The sequence below is a fragment of the Chelonoidis abingdonii genome, chromosome 3, assembly GCF_003597395.2.
Source record: "Chelonoidis abingdonii isolate Lonesome George chromosome 3, CheloAbing_2.0, whole genome shotgun sequence".
Taxonomy (NCBI): domain Eukaryota; kingdom Metazoa; phylum Chordata; order Testudines; family Testudinidae; genus Chelonoidis; species Chelonoidis abingdonii.
Genome location: NC_133771.1, coordinates 140,982,851 through 141,002,482, shown reverse-complemented (window position 1 = coordinate 141,002,482; position 19,632 = coordinate 140,982,851). Strand labels below are relative to the sequence as shown.

At 46.1% G+C, this 19,632-nt stretch overlaps 1 protein-coding gene across 1 annotated transcript in view; it reads right to left on the bottom strand.

The window, feature by feature from the left end:
* MTR (5-methyltetrahydrofolate-homocysteine methyltransferase) overlaps nucleotides 1–18,704 on the bottom strand; it is an 85,536-nt gene extending 66,832 nt beyond the window's left edge. The window contains 12 exon segments of the mRNA XM_075064182.1: nucleotides 145–239; nucleotides 1,045–1,104; nucleotides 1,643–1,749; nucleotides 1,841–1,933; nucleotides 2,880–2,949; nucleotides 5,896–5,985; nucleotides 9,307–9,317; nucleotides 9,320–9,381; nucleotides 9,383–9,458; nucleotides 9,461–9,487; nucleotides 9,490–9,516; nucleotides 18,649–18,704. Coding sequence (XP_074920283.1) covers nucleotides 145–239; nucleotides 1,045–1,104; nucleotides 1,643–1,749; nucleotides 1,841–1,933; nucleotides 2,880–2,949; nucleotides 5,896–5,985; nucleotides 9,307–9,317; nucleotides 9,320–9,381; nucleotides 9,383–9,458; nucleotides 9,461–9,487; nucleotides 9,490–9,516; nucleotides 18,649–18,685 — 755 coding nt within the window. The 5' untranslated portion in view covers nucleotides 18,686–18,704.
* Between the last annotated feature and the right edge of the window lie 928 nt (nucleotides 18,705–19,632).

The window sequence follows — 19,632 nt, the reverse complement described above, 5'->3', positions numbered from 1 at the left end:
TTACAATATGCTAGCGACATACATGGTTAAATATGGTTGCAGACAGCATGGTTAAGAATCTACTGCTGACAGTAAGTTTTACAAAAAACTTACCACTACCTTCTGGTCTTAGAATAATGGACTCAAGAAAGCACATTCTCTTACCAAAGTGGCTCACTGTGAGATACACTAATGACAAATGCCTCTCCTGTCTGGCCAGAGAGAGTGCGTCCACTCTTATCTACAATGGTTCCAGAAACCTAGGATAACAAGGGGACGGGGAGGGGAGGGGGCGAGGATGGGAGAGAAGAATGTGTTATTAATACTGCCCTCTCAAAAGCCAAAACAAGATGAAGAGTGCTGGGTTGCCTTTCATCACTTTGAACAGAAAATTTTTTTTTGATTTCCTGCTTTGGTTCAACCGCTCCAAATGGTCTAGCAAGTAGAAAGATAAACTTCTGACCAAAGAGCTTCAGAGGGTCACTGTGCTAACCTTTATTTTCATTAAATAAATATCCCTTGGGATGTACAATTTGTTGGCTGATGTTAACAGCTAAGGAGTCTAACTATGATCACAGCCCTCCTCCTTCCCTCACGATCAATAACTTCCACATGTGTTATTATTTAAGCCCAATCCTGCACTGTGCAATGCACAAGCAGATCCTTGGGCCCACACGGAATCTCCCTTAAGTCACAACACACAGCTGAATTAGGGACCTTAGATTGTAAGCTTTCTGGGGAAGGTACCTGACTTTCTTTTAAAAAAACTCATCTGTGAAGGGCCATGAGAAAGTATGAAGCTTTACAAATAATAATGCTTTAACCTCAAATTCTCTTATAAGATACGGAGAGTAATGTTTTCCCACTGTTCTAAAGATCTCAAGACAAAAAAGGCAATTCTAGAAAACATACTGACTTTTTGCATGTTATACTGTGTGTGTTTTGTTTTTTTAAAAATGCACCCATGCCATCACCAGCTGAGCTGCCACCTCAGTCTTGTTAGGGAACCACACGTACAAACATTAGATCATTTTAGTTAAAGTTAGTAAAATGTTTTGTGCTTACAAATATTGGTCTGGGATCATACTCTTCCTCAAACAGTTTCTTGAGCGCAAAGAGAGCTGCCTGTTTAATAATAAAGATTACAACAAGTTAATGAAGCTTGAATAGCCTTTTACACAGAACCTACCATACAATATTGCTGGAGATTCTGGAAGAACGTACTACATTCAAGGGCATTCCTTAACCCCCAGAAACCTCTAGGTTTTCAAACATATTATGGTGGTATTAGCAGCTAGGCAGCCCGAGGCTCTTTTAGACCCAAAAATCACATCAATGCACTTGCTAAGATTTGTACACTTTTATTCATCACTCACATCTACAGTATGTAGGATAACCAAGCTTTTAAAGTCTGTGTTACAAACATCTACTATATACATCCAGAGTGTGAATGTAATGTGTTTTATACAGTTGCACATATTTTAAAATGCATAACCCCTACATATGAGTCCGTTTAGTCCACAATAGTTTCCACAGAATTTCAACATAAGATGGGTCAGTAATATACAGGGAAAATTTCTCCCTTAGTCCCCACACAAGAATTTGTTATTCAGGCATTTAATAAAAGGTTCAAACCACTTCCAACTTTTCCCAAAAGTCTCACCTTGGCATTGGCTGTATCAAATATGGTTTCTACTAACAAGATATCAACCCCTCCATCTAAGAGTCCTCTAGCTTGTTCTTGGTATGCTTCAACCAGCTCATCAAAAGCTGTAAATAAGAATTAGTTTAAGTGGTTTGTCTCATATCTTCCTGTAACGTATCATGAAAGGTAGAATAGAATTAAATTACAAATACTTACTGATGTTCCTATAGTCTGATCTTTCCACTGAGGGAGACACAGAGAGCGTCTTGTTTGTAGGACCCATAGCACCAGCTACAAATCGCCTACTCGCTAGACAAGGGAAGAAATGTCACGCATCAACTCTAGCCACCAATACTATTGTAACAATCTCTTAAGACATTATGGCAACAATGTAGATTTAACTCAGAGCCTCCTGTTCCAAAAGCACAAGTCCCTACCACTTAGGGTAGAGGAGAATCTAAATTAGCTTTGGATAGTTGAGCAGTTTTGATTCTATCCCATAAGAGTCAGTGCTATTTAGAAACAATACCACTGCAAGCCATCAATTCAGTCCAAGCTTTCTTTTAAGTACTCGGTTGCCTGCTCACTTTTAAATGCACAGCACAGGGCCATAAAGAGAAATTCCAGTGCAATATAACAGATATTCTTATCACTACATTTAGTTATGAAGAACAGAGAACCACTAAGAAAAAAAAAAAAGGCACGTTCCTTAATTCTTACATTTAAGAACTAAATCAGGGAGCTATTGTCTGGACAATCTAATGACAAGTTTATAAACAGAAAATGCAACTTGGTGTTAGAATGAGAGAGAAAACTCGAAAACTTCTAAATTACATTATCCCTTTATCAAGTGTTCTTGTTAGACAGGTAGGTCTCTGCTAAACAGAGATGTAGATGAAGAGGTCATTTTCAGGAATGACTGCCCATTTAGAGCTGATGCTGTGAGCTACTGAGCACTTCCTGGCAGATGCTGGGTGAAATCAGACAGGTGGATTTCAGTGGAAGTTGGAGACTCCCAAGAATCACTCAGCATCTTGTGAACGAACCAGAGTAACATTTTGCATATCTGAATAGCTTATAAGTCACTCATGCATTAGGCTTCTCTTGGAAGACAACTTGTAGCATCACTGCTTCCAGATGCAACCAACTGCACCAACCCAAGTCACAATATTTCAAAGCTTGTAACGAGACAACAGAACATATAGAAGGGAATGTTTGAATACAAGGAGGAAAAAAACAAACCAACAACATTCACCTGTCTGAGCAGTCACATCATCAGCTGCTTTTCTGGCCACTTGTGCTGAGACTTTGTTTAACTGATAAACCTGGAACAAGGACAGCCAAATTACTGTGTGCTAACAGACAAGGCTTATTCTGTACATTAGAGGTAGGTCTATACTACCCCCAGGATCGGCAGGCAGCGATCAGTCCAGCAGGGGTCGATTTATCGCATCTAGTCTAGACTTGATAAATCAAGCCCCAAGCGCTCTCCCTTCAACTCCTGTACTCCACTTCCACCAGAAGCGTAGGCAGAGTCGACAGGGGAGCAGAAGCAGTCAACTGACACTAATGAAAACACCGCGGTGAGTACGTCTAAGTAAGTCGACTTCAGCTACATTTTTCACGTAGCTGAACTTGCATAATTTAGATCGATCCCCCCCGCCCCTCGTGTAGACCACGCCTATGTCTCTTCTATGAAGAAAACTAGCAAAGAAACTTACAAGAGACACCCTCTTCTATAGCAGCGTGCAGTGCATTCTAAGTGCTCTATAGGCCAGACAAACACATGAAAGCATTACAGCAAAACATAAAAAAAACACTCTGGGGTACCCCCAGCATGAAGAATTGCTTTGTTCCATGAAGCTGAGAAACTAAACTGTAGTGATGGGATTATATGATGCAGGGGTCAGCAACCTTTCAGAAGCGGTGTGTCGAGTCTTCATTTATTCACTCTCATTTAAGGTTTCGCGTGCTGGTAATACATTTTAATATTTTTTAGAAGGTCTCTCTCTATAAGTCTATATATTACATAACTAAACTAGTGTTGTAAAATAAACAGGGTTTTCAAAATGTTTAGGAAGCTTCATTTAAAATAAAATTAAAATGTTGATCTTACGCTGCCGGCCCGCTCAGCCCCCCGCTGTCTGGGTTCTGTTCACACTAGGCTGGCAAGCGGGCTGAGTGGGCCTGCAGCCGGACCCGCGGCTGGGAAGGTCCGTCAGCCAGAACCCCAGACGCAGCAGCGGGCAGAGGGCTGGAGTCAGGGCTGGGTATGTGAGGGGGTGTAGGTGTCAGGGCAGAGGGGCGCTGGTTATGGGTGGGGAACCAGAGTCAGGCCTAGGGTTGCGGGTGGGGGGATGAAGGGTCAAGCAGAGGGCTGGTATGTATGAGAAGGTACAGGGCTCAGGGCAGGAGCCTGGGGGTGCAGGCTCAGGGCAGAGGGCGTGTGTGTATGTGGGGGGATCAGGGCTCAGGAGAGTGCTGAGTGACTGCCCCCCTAATAACTCTCAACCCGCTGCTCTTTGTCCCCTGACTACCCCCTCTCTGGGCCCACCCTTATCTAAGCCTCCATGTTCCTTGTCCGACTGGATCTACCTCCTACTGTCCCGACTGCCCCCGACCTTATCCACAGCCCTGTCCCAGCCAGACCCCCGCGACTCCCATGCCTATCCAACCAATCCCTGCCCCCTGACAAGACCCCAGAATTCCCGACCCATCCAACCCCCACAATCCCTGCCTGCCCCAACCCTCTCACACCCCTGCCTCCTGACAGACCCCAGAACTCCCAACTCATACAACCCCCCTACTCCTTGTCCCCGACCACCACCTTCAGAGACCCCCCACTCCTAAATCCCCCCCCCCGGACCCTCCTTGCTCCCGGTCCCCTGACTGCACTGACCCCTATTCACCCCCTGCCCCCTCACAAACCCCGGGACTCCTATGCCCCATCCAACCCCCCCTACCTCTAACCCATCCCCCCATTCAACCCACCCTGCTCCCTGTCCCCTAACTGTCCCCACCCCTCTTATCCAACCCCCCCAGCCCTGGGCCCCTTACCATGAGGCTTCACACAGAGCTAGATACGCTGTTCCGTGGGAGCACAAAGCCCCGCCCCTCTGGTTGAGCGGGAGCATGTCTGCCTTGAAACACTGCTCTCGGGAGCGCGCAGCCCCGACCCCCAGAGCGCTGCACGTGGCGGCAGAGCTCCAGGGGAGGGGAGAAGGTGGGGGAGGGGCTGGCAGCTTGCTGTGCTCGGCCCCGTGCTCTGGCCCGGGAGCGCGGACCCACAGCTTGCCATGCCGGGAGAGTGGGCCCATTTGCCCATCCTTGCGCACGGCTATGCTTCTGCTCCCTGCCCCCGCGGGAGAAGGGGAGGGCAGAGGAGAGTGCGCCGGGCTGGGCAGGATTTTTAGTGGCTTGCTGGCATCCTGGCAGGCTCCAGTGTGCCATTAAAAATTGGCTCGCGTGCCGTCTTTGGCACGCATGCCATAGGTCGCCAACCCCTGATATGATGGATACCATTCTACTACGTCTGTGCCTAAAACTGCTATTATAAAATTAAACAATGGCAAAGAGACTAATGGCCAGTTCTGTAAGTTACTGAGCACCCTCAATTCCCGCTGGAGTTAGTGGGAGCTGTCACCTTGAAGGAAGGGGCCTTATGAAGGTAAATTTAGCTTATTGGGAACATCAGTTCTGATTTAGATGGCATGTTTCCAGGTATTGTCGGGCCATCTGCTGAGATTAATTTTAAAATGATGTGACCCACATCGACAGGCAACACAAACCCGAGCTGAAAGTTCTAAGCACTGCAGCAAAACACTGTTGCAAGCAGGACAGACCTCTGTGCCAAAGAATTAAACATACATACAACGTTAAGGGACAAAACATTTCCATTTTGGCACCACCTTGTGAAACTGGAAGCACTGATGCAGAATGTTATTGTTCACAGAATGAGACTCTTCTCAGAATACTCAAACGATGAAGCCCAATACAAATTATTACTGACTGTGCCTTCATTGACAACTATCCTATGACAAGTATAATTTTCATCCTAATATTACCGTAACAATGGAAATGTGTTACAAGTAAATGGGATATTTCTCTGCTGAGCACCAGAGACCCAAACAAGCGCACCTGTGTGCTCAGAGACAGTGTAGAGTTAGCAATAAACATTAGCCTTATGGACTCTGGAGACTAGGTTAATATTGGCTGCTAGGACAACAAATCTTGATTAATATCTTAACACGTAAGTGGCTTAAAATTCTTACCAGATACTCCAGGTCATAGTCAGCTTGTGCAACTCTGGTGCTACTGAAAGTGTTTGTTTCAATGATATCAGCCCCAGAGAGCAAGTATTCCTGCAACAATAAAAAAACAACTGAGAATTAATGATTTCAGATCAGGGGATAGAAAAGAGGGGAGTCAGAGGATTCTAACATTTTGCGATTTTCAGCTAAACAAGACAAAAGGATAACTGCCTCCCAATTCACAGAAGACCAAATCCTGCAGTTCTTAAACACTAGTTCAAAGCAACAGGAGTAACACATTTGAGGTTACTCAGAGTTTTGGCATTCAAGATTATATTTATAAATAGTTTATAAAGGGCTAAAAATGATGAAGGTTCCAATTCAAGATGGTACTTTAGGCCCAAGCTTAACTTTAAGCATGTACGTAATCTCACTGATATGCTTAAAGTTAGACAACCTTCAAGAATCAAGGCCTAACAGATGTTATAAACACTTAACAGGCATGAGTAGCGTATGTTATAGATGGTTACAATCAACCTACTGAAGCATTTATTAAAATGGAATTAACAAATGTTATTCATTCTTTAAAAACTACATATAAATGTACCCTTAATAAGGCATGACCATGTTTGTAGGCTGGGATTGAAATTCTGGCCTCACTGAAGTTAATGGGAACTTGGCAATTGACTTCAATAGGGCCAGGATTTCACTCAAGATTTTCAAACAGCGATGTAATGGTGAGAGGGGTGATTGTCAGGGGCAGGTATAAAATGTTAGCAGGACTTGCCGAGGGACGCCATGTGGAATGGGAAAAGAAGATGGTGAGATGGAGGACTGGAAAAGGAAAGCTAAACGATGTGGAGGCAGCTGCATAGTATGGGAGCACAGATTGGCTAAGTAAGGAGCACTGGAAGGAATTAGTGGTAGATTGTGTTAGGAAGATTGTATTTATTGGGGATTGTGTTTAACTATTAAGTAACCATGTGACTTTTTTTCTGTAACTCTCATGTGCTTGTCTTCCTATTTCGCCATCTAATATTGTAGCTCACGCTTACTGTGTCATGTATACTGTTACAAATAAAGCTCTGTGGAGCAGGGACCTTGTCTTCCTATGTTTGGAAAACATCTTGGGCTACTGAAAAATTAATAAAAACAACTCTTCAGCTAGAAATATAGATGTGCAAACCTGCAGACACAAAAACTAGGTTACTGTCAGTAGCATTTGGCACTTAAAATCATCCTAAGTATTTACACATACAATTTTTGAAATGTTTCTTTCCCTGTTTTTCTGCGACTGACTGAAACAACCAATGGGGAAAGTGACTAATTGTCAATGGGAAAAGAGAAAACCTGACTTTTTACAAAAGACTGGTAAAACTGTTCACAAAATAAAACTATAAATGAATTTGTTTTCTCTAACCTTTTTCATTTGCTGCAATTTTAGGTACAATTTGTAACAGGGAAAAATGTAGGCAGAAGTGTGTGTGATTTGATAGTGTCCCTTTAATGACACACACTATAAAGCAATGGGTGGGAGGGGGGAAATCAGTTGTATGTTAGGCCTTTTAGCAAAATGCAAATTGGCAGTCACTAATTCTTTTTCAACACTCAATGAAGCATAACAAGCTTTCACCTATTAGGTCTCATCAGAAAGGCTTGGCAATGAAAAAGGATTCCTAAGGAAAAAAACAAAAAATTGCTCTTTAATAGAAGTACAACAAAATGTCATTAGGCTTCACTACTGTGTGCATTTTCTTAAAGGTGTATGAGAAGATGAACACACTTCAAATGCTAAAGGAAAACTACATGATGATTTTTATATTTGGGTGATAAAAGTACTCATGTGACTACATTATTGAGTATTTGGGATTTTTCTGAATGAAGAAACCAATAAATTTAATAGTAATTAAGGCAAATAAAATTTTAATCAAACTGATGGCAGAATAGGAACATATCTAGTGTTAAAGACAATATTAATTTTAAAATTAAATAGCAGAAAACTGATATTCCTCCTCTCTACTCCCTATTCTGGACGCATGCGTGCACTCTCACACAGAGCTAATAAACACTGTGCAGATCCAAAGGGCACACTGATATTTATGATCTCATTTACACACTTGAGTTTCACTTTCACCTCCTTCAATATCATTCATTAAATGACAACAATTTTGTACAATTTGACACTTCAAGCTCTTATTTTATCAGGCACAAAACATTACTGAATACAATATATTAGTAGGTAATAATGCACTTGAACTGGGAAATCCACTTTGACTACCCACCAACTCTCGATGACATGGGATTGATCATGCAATAATTGCCCTGTTCTGTTCATTCCCTCTGAAGCATCTGGCATTAACCACTGTCAGAAGCCAGGATACTGGGTTAGATGGACCATTTGTCTGACCCAGTATGGCTGTTCTTATGTTGTTAAAATATTTTAAAAGATTAAGTAGAAAATGAGGGTGTCATAAACAGATAGCTAAGGGTTAATGTTTCTTTTACCTGTAAAGGGTTAACAAAGGAACCAAACACCTGACCAGAGGACCAATCAGAAAACCGGATTTTTACAAAGCTCAGAGAGGGATTTTTGGGGTGTGTGGTCTTTTGTCTCTGCTCTGTGCTCTCTCGGCTAGAGAGTGATCTCTATCTCCAGGCTTTTCTAATCTTCTGTTTCCAAGGTAAGTAAAAAAGTAGAAGACAATAGGTTTTTATATTGTTTTCGTATTTACATGTGTGTAGTTTGCTGGAATGTTTTAAATTCTATATCTTTTGGGATAGGCTGTTTATTCATTTTTCTTTAAGCAATTGACCCTGTATATTGTCATCTTGATATAGAGAATATTTTTTGTCTTTTTCTTTCTTTTATATAAAGCTTTTTTTAAGACCTGTTGGATTTCTTTGCTAGTTGAGGCCTCAGGGGATAGGAATCTCTGCGCCAGGGTTACGGTTCTCTCAGGGAAAGACTGGGAGGGGGAATCTCTTTGTGTCCGAGTTGCAAAGCTTACCTTTGCAGGACTCTGACTGAGGGTGAAAGAAACTGGATCTCTCTGTTTTGCATTTCAAGAATTGAAATAGGGTGATCGTCCAGGGCCATCCAGGGAGGGGAGCCAGGGAGGAAATAAAGAGGAGACAAGGGAGGGGTTATTTCCTTTGTTGTAGACTCAGGGCATCTGAGTCTTGGGGTCCCCCAGGGAAGGTTTGGGAGACCGAGTGAGGCAGGCAATTGATTCCTGCCTGGTGGCAGCGCTATCAGATCTAAGCTGGTAATTAAGCTTGGAGGTTTCATGCAAGCACCCACATTTTGGACGTTAAGGTTCAGAATTGGACTTATGCTTATGACACAGGGAAATTCAGAAATTAAAAAACCACTGTAGAAGAGTCAGATTTTTTTTTTAAATCAGAACACTCAGAAGTCAGGTGATACAATACCTTGTGAATTTGTAATATATATCAGGCTGAGTTATACTCAAAAGGTCATTGTTGCCTTTCAGAAATTTGAATGATCCTAAATTCTTGCCCTCGGAAGTCCTCCTCTGATAGTGCATGCTGCTGGATCATGGTCCCCATGCCTCCATCCAAACCATAATCCGCTCCCGCAAAATAGATTCAATTCATCTTTCAAACTCTTCTTGGTATTCACTATAAAAAAATTACAGTTAAAAACAAAAGTACCATATACTACTCGATCGCAGGCCAGTTCGTTTATAAGCTGACGACTCTCTCCCCCCGCCCCCGATGGGTAAGTAAAAATGGAATATTTTATAACCCGTTTATAAGCCAACCTATAATTCAGGGGTCAGCCAACTTTGGCTTCTAGCCAACAGGATAATCCGCTGGTGGGCCGAGATGGGGTTTACCTCGAGCAACCACAGGCACGGAGGTAAACCTAAGTAAACAAAGGCCTGGTCTACACTACACGTTTAAACTGATTTAGCAGCGTTAAACTGATTTAACGCTGTACCCGTCCACACTACGAGGCCCTTTATATCGATATAAAGGCTCTTTACATCGTTCTGTCTCTCCTTCAACGAGAGGAGTAGCGCTAAAATCGGTATTACCATATCGGATTAGGGTTAGTGTGGCCGCAAATCGACGGTATTGGCCTCCGGGCCGGTATCCCAGAGTGCACCACTGTGACCGCTCTGGACAGCAATCTGAACTCGATGCACTGGCCAGATATACAGGAAAAGCCCCGCAAACTTTTGAATTTCATTTCCTGTTTGGCCAGCGTGGAGCTCATGCTAGCACATAGGTGAACACAGAGCTCATCAGCACAGGTAGCAATGCAGTCTCCTGAGAATCGAAAAAGAGCTCCAGCATGGACCGCATGGGAGTACTGATCTGATCGCTATAGGGGGAGAGGATTCCGTAATAACAGAACTCCATTCCAAAAGACGAAATGAAAAAATATTTGAAAAATTTCCAAGGCTATGATGGAAAAGGCCACAGCAGGGATCTCAGTGGAGTGCAGAGTGAAAGTTAAGGAGCTCAGACAGCCTACCAGAAAACCAAAGCAGCAAACGGAAGGTCCAGGTCAGGGCCGAAACATGCTGCTTCTACGTGAGCTGCATGCAATTTTAGGGGCTGCGCCACCACTACCCCACCCCTGTCCGTGGATTCCGAGGTGGGGGGTTGTAATCTCAACCATGGCTGAAGGATTCTGCGGAGGAGGAAGATGAGGAGGAGGAGAGAGGACGACCTTGCAGCGACTGCAGCACAGCACTCCGTTAGCCCCAACAGCCAGGAGCTTTTTGTGACCAGACGGAAAAGTTTACCCTCCAGCCCTCCCAAGCCTCTAGCCCAGACAGTGAAGCCATGGAAGCGACTCTGGTGAGTGTACCTTTGTAAATATAAAACATGGTTAAAAGCAAGCGTTTTTTTAATGATTTTGATTTCCATGAGGCTTGGGATGGCATTCGCGCCAGTAAAGTTACTGGAAAAGTTTAACATGTCTGGGATGGAGCAGAATATCCTCCAGGGACATCTCCATGAACGCTCCTGGAGCGTACTCCAAAAGCCTTTGCAGAAGGTTTCTGGGCAATGCAGCCTTGTTCCGTCCAATGTGTAGGACACTTTACCACGCCATGCATGTAGCAAGTAATTGGGTATTCATTGCATGACAAAGCATAGCTGCGTATGGTCCCGGTGATTGTTGGCATTCAAGAAACATCGTTCTTTATCTCGCTCTGTTATCCTCAGCAGAGTGATATCGTTCATGTAACCTGGTTGAAATTCAGGAATTTAATTAAGGGGACAGAGATGGCCATTTTTTCTACTGGCTGTTGCTTAAAAGAAATCCTTCCTTGCACGTAGTCAAGCGGGGGGAGGGGAGGAAGGCAAGCGCTGAGGTTTTTTGCGTTTGGCTAGCACGGAATCTTCCCAGCTACCAGCCACGCAGTGGGGGGGAAAGGGGGATGATTAGCAGTGATCTTCCATGATACCAGCCATGTGGTGGGGGGAGGGGTAAAGCAATCATCCTAGAGAATTGGATGAGGGCGGTTGGCTTCTGCTGCTGCATGTTAACAGGAAAGAGAGCATCAGAGGGCACTGTGTATATGAAGGCTGGAGAAGCCGAAAGACAATGGCTTACTATGGTCGCATGCAAGCTGAATTCTGACTGCCGGACCTGCATCTGTGGATCTGTAACACCAGAGCCGCAGGCACTCATATTAAGATGCAAAATGCGACCTTGTAGTGAAATCACATGTGCTATGTAAGGTGAATAGTGTTGTTCACTGTGAAAGAGTATAACATTGTTCTGTAAAATGTATCTTTTTAAATACTTTCTCTCCCTTTTTTCTCCTCATGCAGCTGCACATTTTTCAAGCCTCCCTACTCCATCCCGAAGGCTATCTCAGATAAGGCGGACGAAAAAGAAGACGTGAGACGAAATATTCTCGGAAATCATGGAAGTAACCCGCAATGAAAGAGCTCATCTGAATGAGTGGAAGGACGTGGTAGCAAAGTATAGGAAAGATGCCAGTGAACGTGAGAACAGGAGGGACCAACGTGAGGATAGGAGGGACAAACATGAGGATAGGAGGGACGCTCGAGATGAGAGGCGGCGGCAGGAAGATCAGAGGTGGCGGGATGCAACGCTGGAGCTGCTGCATGATCAAACTGATATCCTCCGACGTCTGGTGGATCTTCAGGAAGAGCAGCAGGATCACAGAGTGCCGCTGCAGCCCCTGTGTAACCATCCTCTCCACGTTCCATATCTTCCTCACCCAGACGTGTAAGAACGCGTGGGGGAAGGCTTCGTGCACCCGCCCACCCACCCCGTGGACAGTCCAACCAAAGGCTGTCATTACATTGAATGTGTTTAATGGCCTTTTCCTTTCTCCTATCCTCCTCCCAAACCACACCCAGGATACCTTGTCAGTTCTCTGCCTCTTTTTATATTACTTTTTAATAATGAATACATGATTTTTAACGATAGTGACTTTATTTCCCTAAGCAAGCTGTAATCGAAGGGAAGGGTGGTTGCTTACAGGGAGGAGTTAATAAGGGGGGGGGTTCATGAAGGGGAAACAAACAGCAGTCACACTGTACCCTGGCCTGTGATGAAACTTTTTCAAGCTTCTCTGATGCGCACCGCTTCGTGGTGTGCTCTTCTAAATCGCTCTGGTGTCTGGCTGCGCATAATCAGCAGCCAGATGATTTGCCTCAGCCTCCCCCCACCATAAAGGTCTCCCCCTTACTCTCACAGAGATTGTGGAGCACACAGCAAGCAGCAATAACAAACGGGACATTGGTTTGGCTGAGATCTGAGCGAGTCAGTAATGTGTGCCAGTGCGCCTTAAATGACCAAATGCACGTTCTACCACCATCCTGCACTTGCTCAGCCTGTAGTTGAACAGCTCCTGACCACTGTCCAGGGTGCCTGTGTATGGCTTATAAGCCATGGCATCAAGGGTAGGCTGGGTCACCCAGGATAACTATAGGCATTTCAACATCCCGTTATTTTCTGGTTCTGGGAAGTAATTCCCTTGCTGCAGAAGTTTAAACAGAGCAGTGCTTCTGTAACGTGAGCGTCATGAACCCTTCCCAGCCATCCCATGTGGATGTTGGTGAAACGTCCCTTGTGATCACCAGTGCTTGCAAGCACCATTGAAAAGTACCCTTGCGGTTTTATGTACTGGGTGCCCTGTGCTCCGGGCAAGTAGGGGTATGGGTTCCATCTATCGCCCCACCACAGTTAGGGATCCCATTGCAGCAAAGCCATCCACTATGGCTGCACATTTCCCGAGTCACAACCTTTCGTAGCAGCAGCTTAATGATTGCTTTGGGCTACTTGCATCACAGCAGCCCCCACAGTAGATTTTCCCACTCCAAATTGATTCCCGACTGACCGGTAGCTGTCTGGCGTTGCAAGCTTCCAGAGGGCTATTGCCAATCGCTTCTCCACTGTGAGGGCTGCTCTCATCTTGGTATTATGGTGTTTCAGGGCAGGGGAAAGCAAGTCACAAAGTTCCATGAAAGTGCCCTTACGCATGCGAAAGTTTTGCAGCCACTGGGAATCGTCCCACATCTGTAAAACTATGCAGTCCCACCAGTCTGTGCTGTTTTCCCAGGCCCAAAATCGGCGTTACAATGGCTAGAACCTGCCCCATTACCAGCAGGATCTCCAAAGCGCAGGGGCCGCGGTTTGAGATAATTCTGTGTCCATGTCCTCATCACTCTCGTCGCCGCGGCTGCCATAGCCGCGCTCCTCCTCCTCGCCTGGCTTTGCAGGTCCCAGTTCAGCATAGATTGCACGAGAATGCGCGAGGTGCTTACAACGTCCACGACTGCGGTCTTGAGCTGAGCAGGGTCCATGCTTGCTGTGCTATGGCTTTTCCACAGTTCACCCAGGAAAAAAGGCGCGAAAATGGTTGTCTGCTGCTTTCACAAAGGGAGGGTGAGGTTGTACCCAGAACACCCGCCACAATGATTTTGCCCCATCAGCACTGGGCTCTCAACCCAGAATTCCAAGGGGCGGGGGAGACTGCCAGGAACTATGGGATAGCTATGGAATAGCTACCCACAGTGCAACGCTCTAGAAGTTTGACGCTAGCCTCGGACCATGGACGCACACCACCGAATTAATGTGGTTAGTGTGGCCGCGTGCACTCGACTTTATACAATGTTTTACAAAACCGGTTTATGTAAAATCAGAATAATCCTGTAGCGTAGACGTACCCAAAGTGTCCCGGTACACCAGCTGCTTACCCTGATGGGCCAGGACAGCAACTGGCGGGAAATTTTTTTGGGGTGGAGAAGCTGGGAGTCAGGGGAGTAATCCCTGTGACCACCCCCCACAAGACCCCATCCCTAGCCTGGGACCCCCACACTCTCCCCATCCCAGCCCTTCCCACCTTATCTGGGGAGGGCTGACCCTTCCCACCTTATCTGCTGGAGTTGCTCCAGCAGGCTGAGCAACGCAGCCGCAGCCTGCTCTGGCGGGCTGAGCTGGGTGGCACAGCCACAGCCTGCTCCGGCACCCTCTGGTGGGAAGGGCCAAGCAGCACAGCTGCAGCCTGCCAGCCCCGGAGCTGCAGCCACTTCAGAGGCTTGGGGGAGAGCAGGAGAGACTCTGGCCCCGCCTCTTCCTTTCTGTCTCTGTTGGCTGTGCTGCCTCTCCTTGCTCCCTCTGTTGGTGGGAGGAGCTGTCCAACTTCTGCCTCTCTATACCCGTTCATAAGCCGACCACCATCTCTAGTGCGTCCCTTTTTCACTAAAAAAATTCAGCTTATGAACAAGTATATATAGTAAGCAACTTTGAAATCCCCCCCTCGCCCAAAATACATAATTTTAAAGTATAAGTACTTTGAATTTTCAAAGTTAATTTAAAAAGGGTTATTTGTTTTATTATAAAATAGTGGCCAGTTATGGTACTGCATCTGAAGTTGAGATATTTTAATATGAGCAAATAATATGTTATAGGTCTCTGACCCTGCTTCTGCATCTGTATGAGCAGAACCCTCCTGCTGGAGTCACACTTGAGTCAATGCAGATGCACCTGTATGGAGTCAGCTGCAGACGTGGGGCCTAAGTATACATCCAAGTATATAAGTAACCATTTCCACAAGCAACTAGGCATATAGATATTGACCTATCCTTTCCACTACATCAGCACTTATTCAATGCAAATTTAGAATTTCTCTTTGTACAAGTTCTCTCAGGGGCCTACCCCTGCAGTCTTTACACAGGCAAGACTCCTACTGAACTAAGTGGGAGTTTCAACTGAGCAAGGCCTACAGAGTCAGCTCCATCCTGACAGACTTAACTTCCTTGGGAAAGGTCTGGGCCACACCCACGTATCTTGTCTGAATTTGATTTTCAGTTATAGATTTATTTGACCTGACCATTACTGTGCTCCAGTGAAAAGGGCTGCCTACTTCTTTCCAGGGCTAAGTGCAGACCTTTTAAAGTTTCCTTATGCAAACATAACATGCTTTAGCACTGAAGAATTCCTCTACTACCCAAATACAAATATAACACAGTTGTTAGTGATGCTTGAACAATGGACTTTCATGGGTAAAAGAAAACACAAACAATTTAAGGTTTGATCCAAAGCTCATTGTTGAAGACCACAGAAAGATTCGCATTGACAGTAACTCCTCACTTAACATTGTAGTTCTGGTCCTGAAAAATGCAACTTTAAGTGAAACGATGTTAAGCGAATCTAATTTCCCCATAAGAATGAATGTAAATGAAAGGGGAGGGGTTAGGATCCAGGGTTTTTTTGTTTTTTTTTTGCCATACAGAACTATAGTTGGGAGGTGCCCCTGCTTCCCCCACACAGGCACAGCCCACTGGCACTGGAGATGAGACAGGCAAGGAGGCTGAAGGCGCTGCAGGCTAGGAGAAGCAAGTTGTGCAGCAGCAGTGGCAGCTTCCTCTACTCAGCAAGCACCAGGGGCAGGGGGCTCAACCCTCGGCCTGCCCATGCCACCCCTTCCCCTAAGCCTCCACCCTTAACCTACCTCTTCTTCCCACCACACCCCTTTACTCCGCACACTGCACCCTCGCTCCTTCCCCCTCCCTCCCCTGCCTCCTGCCCGCAGCAATCAGCTGGCTTGCAGCGACCAGGAAACAGGAGGGGGAGGAGCAAGGACACAGTGCGCAGCCCCCCAACACCGTAAGCCAGCTGACTGACGCGGGCAGGAGACAGGGGAGGGAGGGAGGGAGGACGTGCGCTGCATCCTCGCTCCTCCCCGCTCCCTGCTGCCTATGGCTTGTGATGTTTAGGGGGCAGGAGGGATGGAGGAGGAGCGAGGACGGGGCGCGGAGGCTTCCCCCTCTCTCACCTGCCTCCTGCCTGTGGCAATCAGCTGGTTTGTGGCGTTTGGGAGGCAGGGGAAGGAGGAAGAGCCTATGCACTGAGTCTCCCTCCTGAACGCCACAAGCCAGATGATTGCCGTGGGCAGGAAGGGGTGGAGGAAGGCACTGTGGGGAGGGTGGAGGAAGGCACTGATCCACAGGGTCTGCCAGCAGGAGGGAGGCGCTGTGGGGGGGACATAGGGGACCTGATGGGGGGCAGCCAAATGACGTTATAGCAAAGCATTTCACAACTTTAAATGGAGCATGTTCTGTAATTGAGCAAGGACGTAAGATCGAAGCAACGTTAAGTGAGAGAACATTAAGTAGGGAGTTACTGTACTTCAGTGCACTTTGGATAAGGACCTTAGGTCCAAAATTTGGGTTTTATTTAAAAAAAGGGGGGGAAATGGGGGATTCAGAACTTAAAATGAATAGAACTATGTCCTGACTTTTAAGTGAATATCAATAATATTTTTTTAGAAATCCACAAACACTGTCTTGTGGTGTTAGAAAGCAAACCACAAGCAGTGTGCTAGCGTGAAACAAAAACTAACAAACAGAGCTGGCCAGAAAAACTCTGATGAAATATTTGTTGTCAGCATTTGCTGATTCAGCCTAATCAAATCATTTTGTAGACACAGTTAGTTTCCTGACAACCTGGTGAGCTGCAGGGGACTCCATGATCTGTGTCTCCAAAGCATCCACCTCAGAATCAAGGCTTCATAACCTTTTGCAGAGAATTTTGATTTAGGGGTGGAGAGGTATTGTAAGTGGGAATGAAACCAGCTTTGGAAATATGGAAATCCTCTACAAAACTGAATTACTTTTCTCCACCCAGGTTTACTTAATAAACAGTAAGTGGAACTAACCACTCCAGCTCCAGTGTCTACACGGAGAAAAATGCAAAAATAAGCCAACAGTAAATAGTGAAGAACTGAGTACATTTTAAAAAATTCTTTCCATTTGAATTATCTAAACATGTTCTCCTTATCACAAAAATAAAATAACAAAAACAAACAACCTGCTATATTAACAGTGTCTCTAGCCATCTCATCAGCTGCAACTATTTGGACCCTCATTCTGCAATGACCTATGGGAAGGGTCCGTCCATGCCAACTTCAACAGATCTTTGCATATGTCCACACACATGCACCTCACTGCAGTACCAGGCCTTGAAGACTGGTAAATAAAACAATCTGTTCCTTAAAATCAATCAACGGCACATGCTTTTGTACAGTCAATGAGCAAAAGGCAAGATACACTATGACAGACACCTGCAAAAAGCTTCAAAGATAAACAAGAAATAACTTTCTTTTAGCAACTGAGCTGAGAGAGAAAACCAAAACAAGCAAATTATATGGGAATGCTGCGCTGCTATTGGGTGATGTGACCTTACTACTAGCGCTATTTTTATTTCAATCAATACTAGAGTCACATGTTCATCAATATGATAAAAAAAATCTGCTTAGTACTTCCAACCCCTAAAGTTTAAATGTCATATTAATCACTTCTCTCCTCCCCCCCCCCCTCAAATAATGAATGGGTTTACAATTTACAAAACTTTTAAGACAGTGAAGTATTCCTTCAGTCCTTCATGATTTTTGACACTTAGGGGTAATCTGCCATCCCCTAGCATTTTTGTATGACCATTTCAGGCTGAAAATTCCACTTTACCTGCATGCAAAATGAATGCACAAAAAGACACCCTTGTTATAACGAAGCCCTAGGGATCCAAGCCATTTGTTTGGTATAGTCACCAGTCTATTACAGCGAGGTGGCGGAGGGAGAGAGATCCTCCAGCCCCAGAGCCGCGGCAGGGACACAGCGCACTTTAATCTACAGTTAATAACCGAAAGACTATATTTAAATTGGTAATGGGCATTTGAGGTCAAATACAGACTCATCCAAATACTGGGCAATTCCAGTTTCCGCTCAGTAGCATATTAGTTAACCAGCAGGGCGACTTGCATCATTTAAAAAGTTCCTTTAACCCGGGGGCAGGAGACACTACCAGGTACAGGCAGGCTGATGAGTCAGAGGCAGGTTTCAGAAATTCCTGTGCTCGTTAAAAATGTTACGCACAATCATCAGCGGGTGCAACAAGAATATATCTAACTGTAAGACGGGCCAGCGCGCCTCTGTTTTCGAGGAGCAGCCTCCCCAGGAAATACAGAGCAGCAAGTTGCTAATCTGAGCCCTGGAGCACACGCGGCCCAGGCAAGGTCGCTAGACGAACACCAGAGGCGCTGCTCCCCGGTTGCAGGAGGATTGCAGCAGCGGCAGCTCCCCCCGCCCTCCAGTGTCTTGGCAGAGAGCGACACTCCGAGCCCCCGGCAGCCCCCGCCACGGCGGCCGCGGGGCTCGACTCCCCCCAGAGCCAAGGACAAGGCAGCCCCGAGCCCCACGCGCCGCCCCCAGCCCACGGGACGCAGCACCGATGCACGCAACACCCGGTCCCTTAGTTACCCGGCCGCTCGGGGAACTTGTAGCCAGCGGGAGACATGCCGCAGCTGCAGGCCCGCCCGCTCCTCCTCCTCCCTCGCCTGGGTCCACGCCTCAACCTGGGCTGCTCCCCGTGCACGTGACGCAGCAGCGGCAGGGCCCGGCGGCGCTCGCGGGGGCGGTTGCTGCTGTGTTGCAGGAAGGGCGGCTCTGTGAGGGGTGAGCCCTGCCCTGGGCTCAGAGCAGCAGGGCTGGGCCTAAGCGTAGCCAGCGACCCACCTCTAAAAACCAGGATGTACCCTGAATTCATTCCCCTTGTGACAGACCCAGCTCCAGATCCCTGCATGCACCCTGTGAGGTTGGGGGCAAGTACAAGAACATAAGAGCAGCCATGCTGGGTCAGACCAGTGGCCCAACTAGCCCAGTATTCTGTCTTCCGATGGTGGCCAGTGCCAGATGCTTCAGAGGGAATGACCAGAACAGCGTAGTTATCTAACAATCCATCTCCTGTTGGGCCAGTCCCAGGAGCTGGCAGTCAGAGGCTTAGGGATGCCCAGAGTCAGGGGTGTATGTGTTCTTCCCACTGCATCCCTCCCTGCTGTTTTCCACCCTTTTGGAGAGGCTGCAGTAGAGTGAAAACAAAAAAAGAGTCATAGGCCTCGTCTACACTATGCGTTTAAATCGATTTAAACAGTGTTAAATCGATTTAATGCTGTACCTGTCCACACTACAATGTTCTTTATATCGATATAAAAAGCACTTTATATCGATTTCTGTACTCCTCCCAGACGAGAGGAGTAGCGCTAAAATTGATATAAACATATCGGATTAGGGTTATTGGGGACGGAAATCGACGTTATTGGCCTCCGGGTGATATCCCACAGTGTACCACTGACCGCTCTGGACAGCAATCTGAACTCGGATGCAGCGGGCAGGTAAACAGGAAAAGCCCCGCGAACTTTTGAATTACATTTCCTGTTTGCCCAGCGTGGAGCTCTGATCAGCATG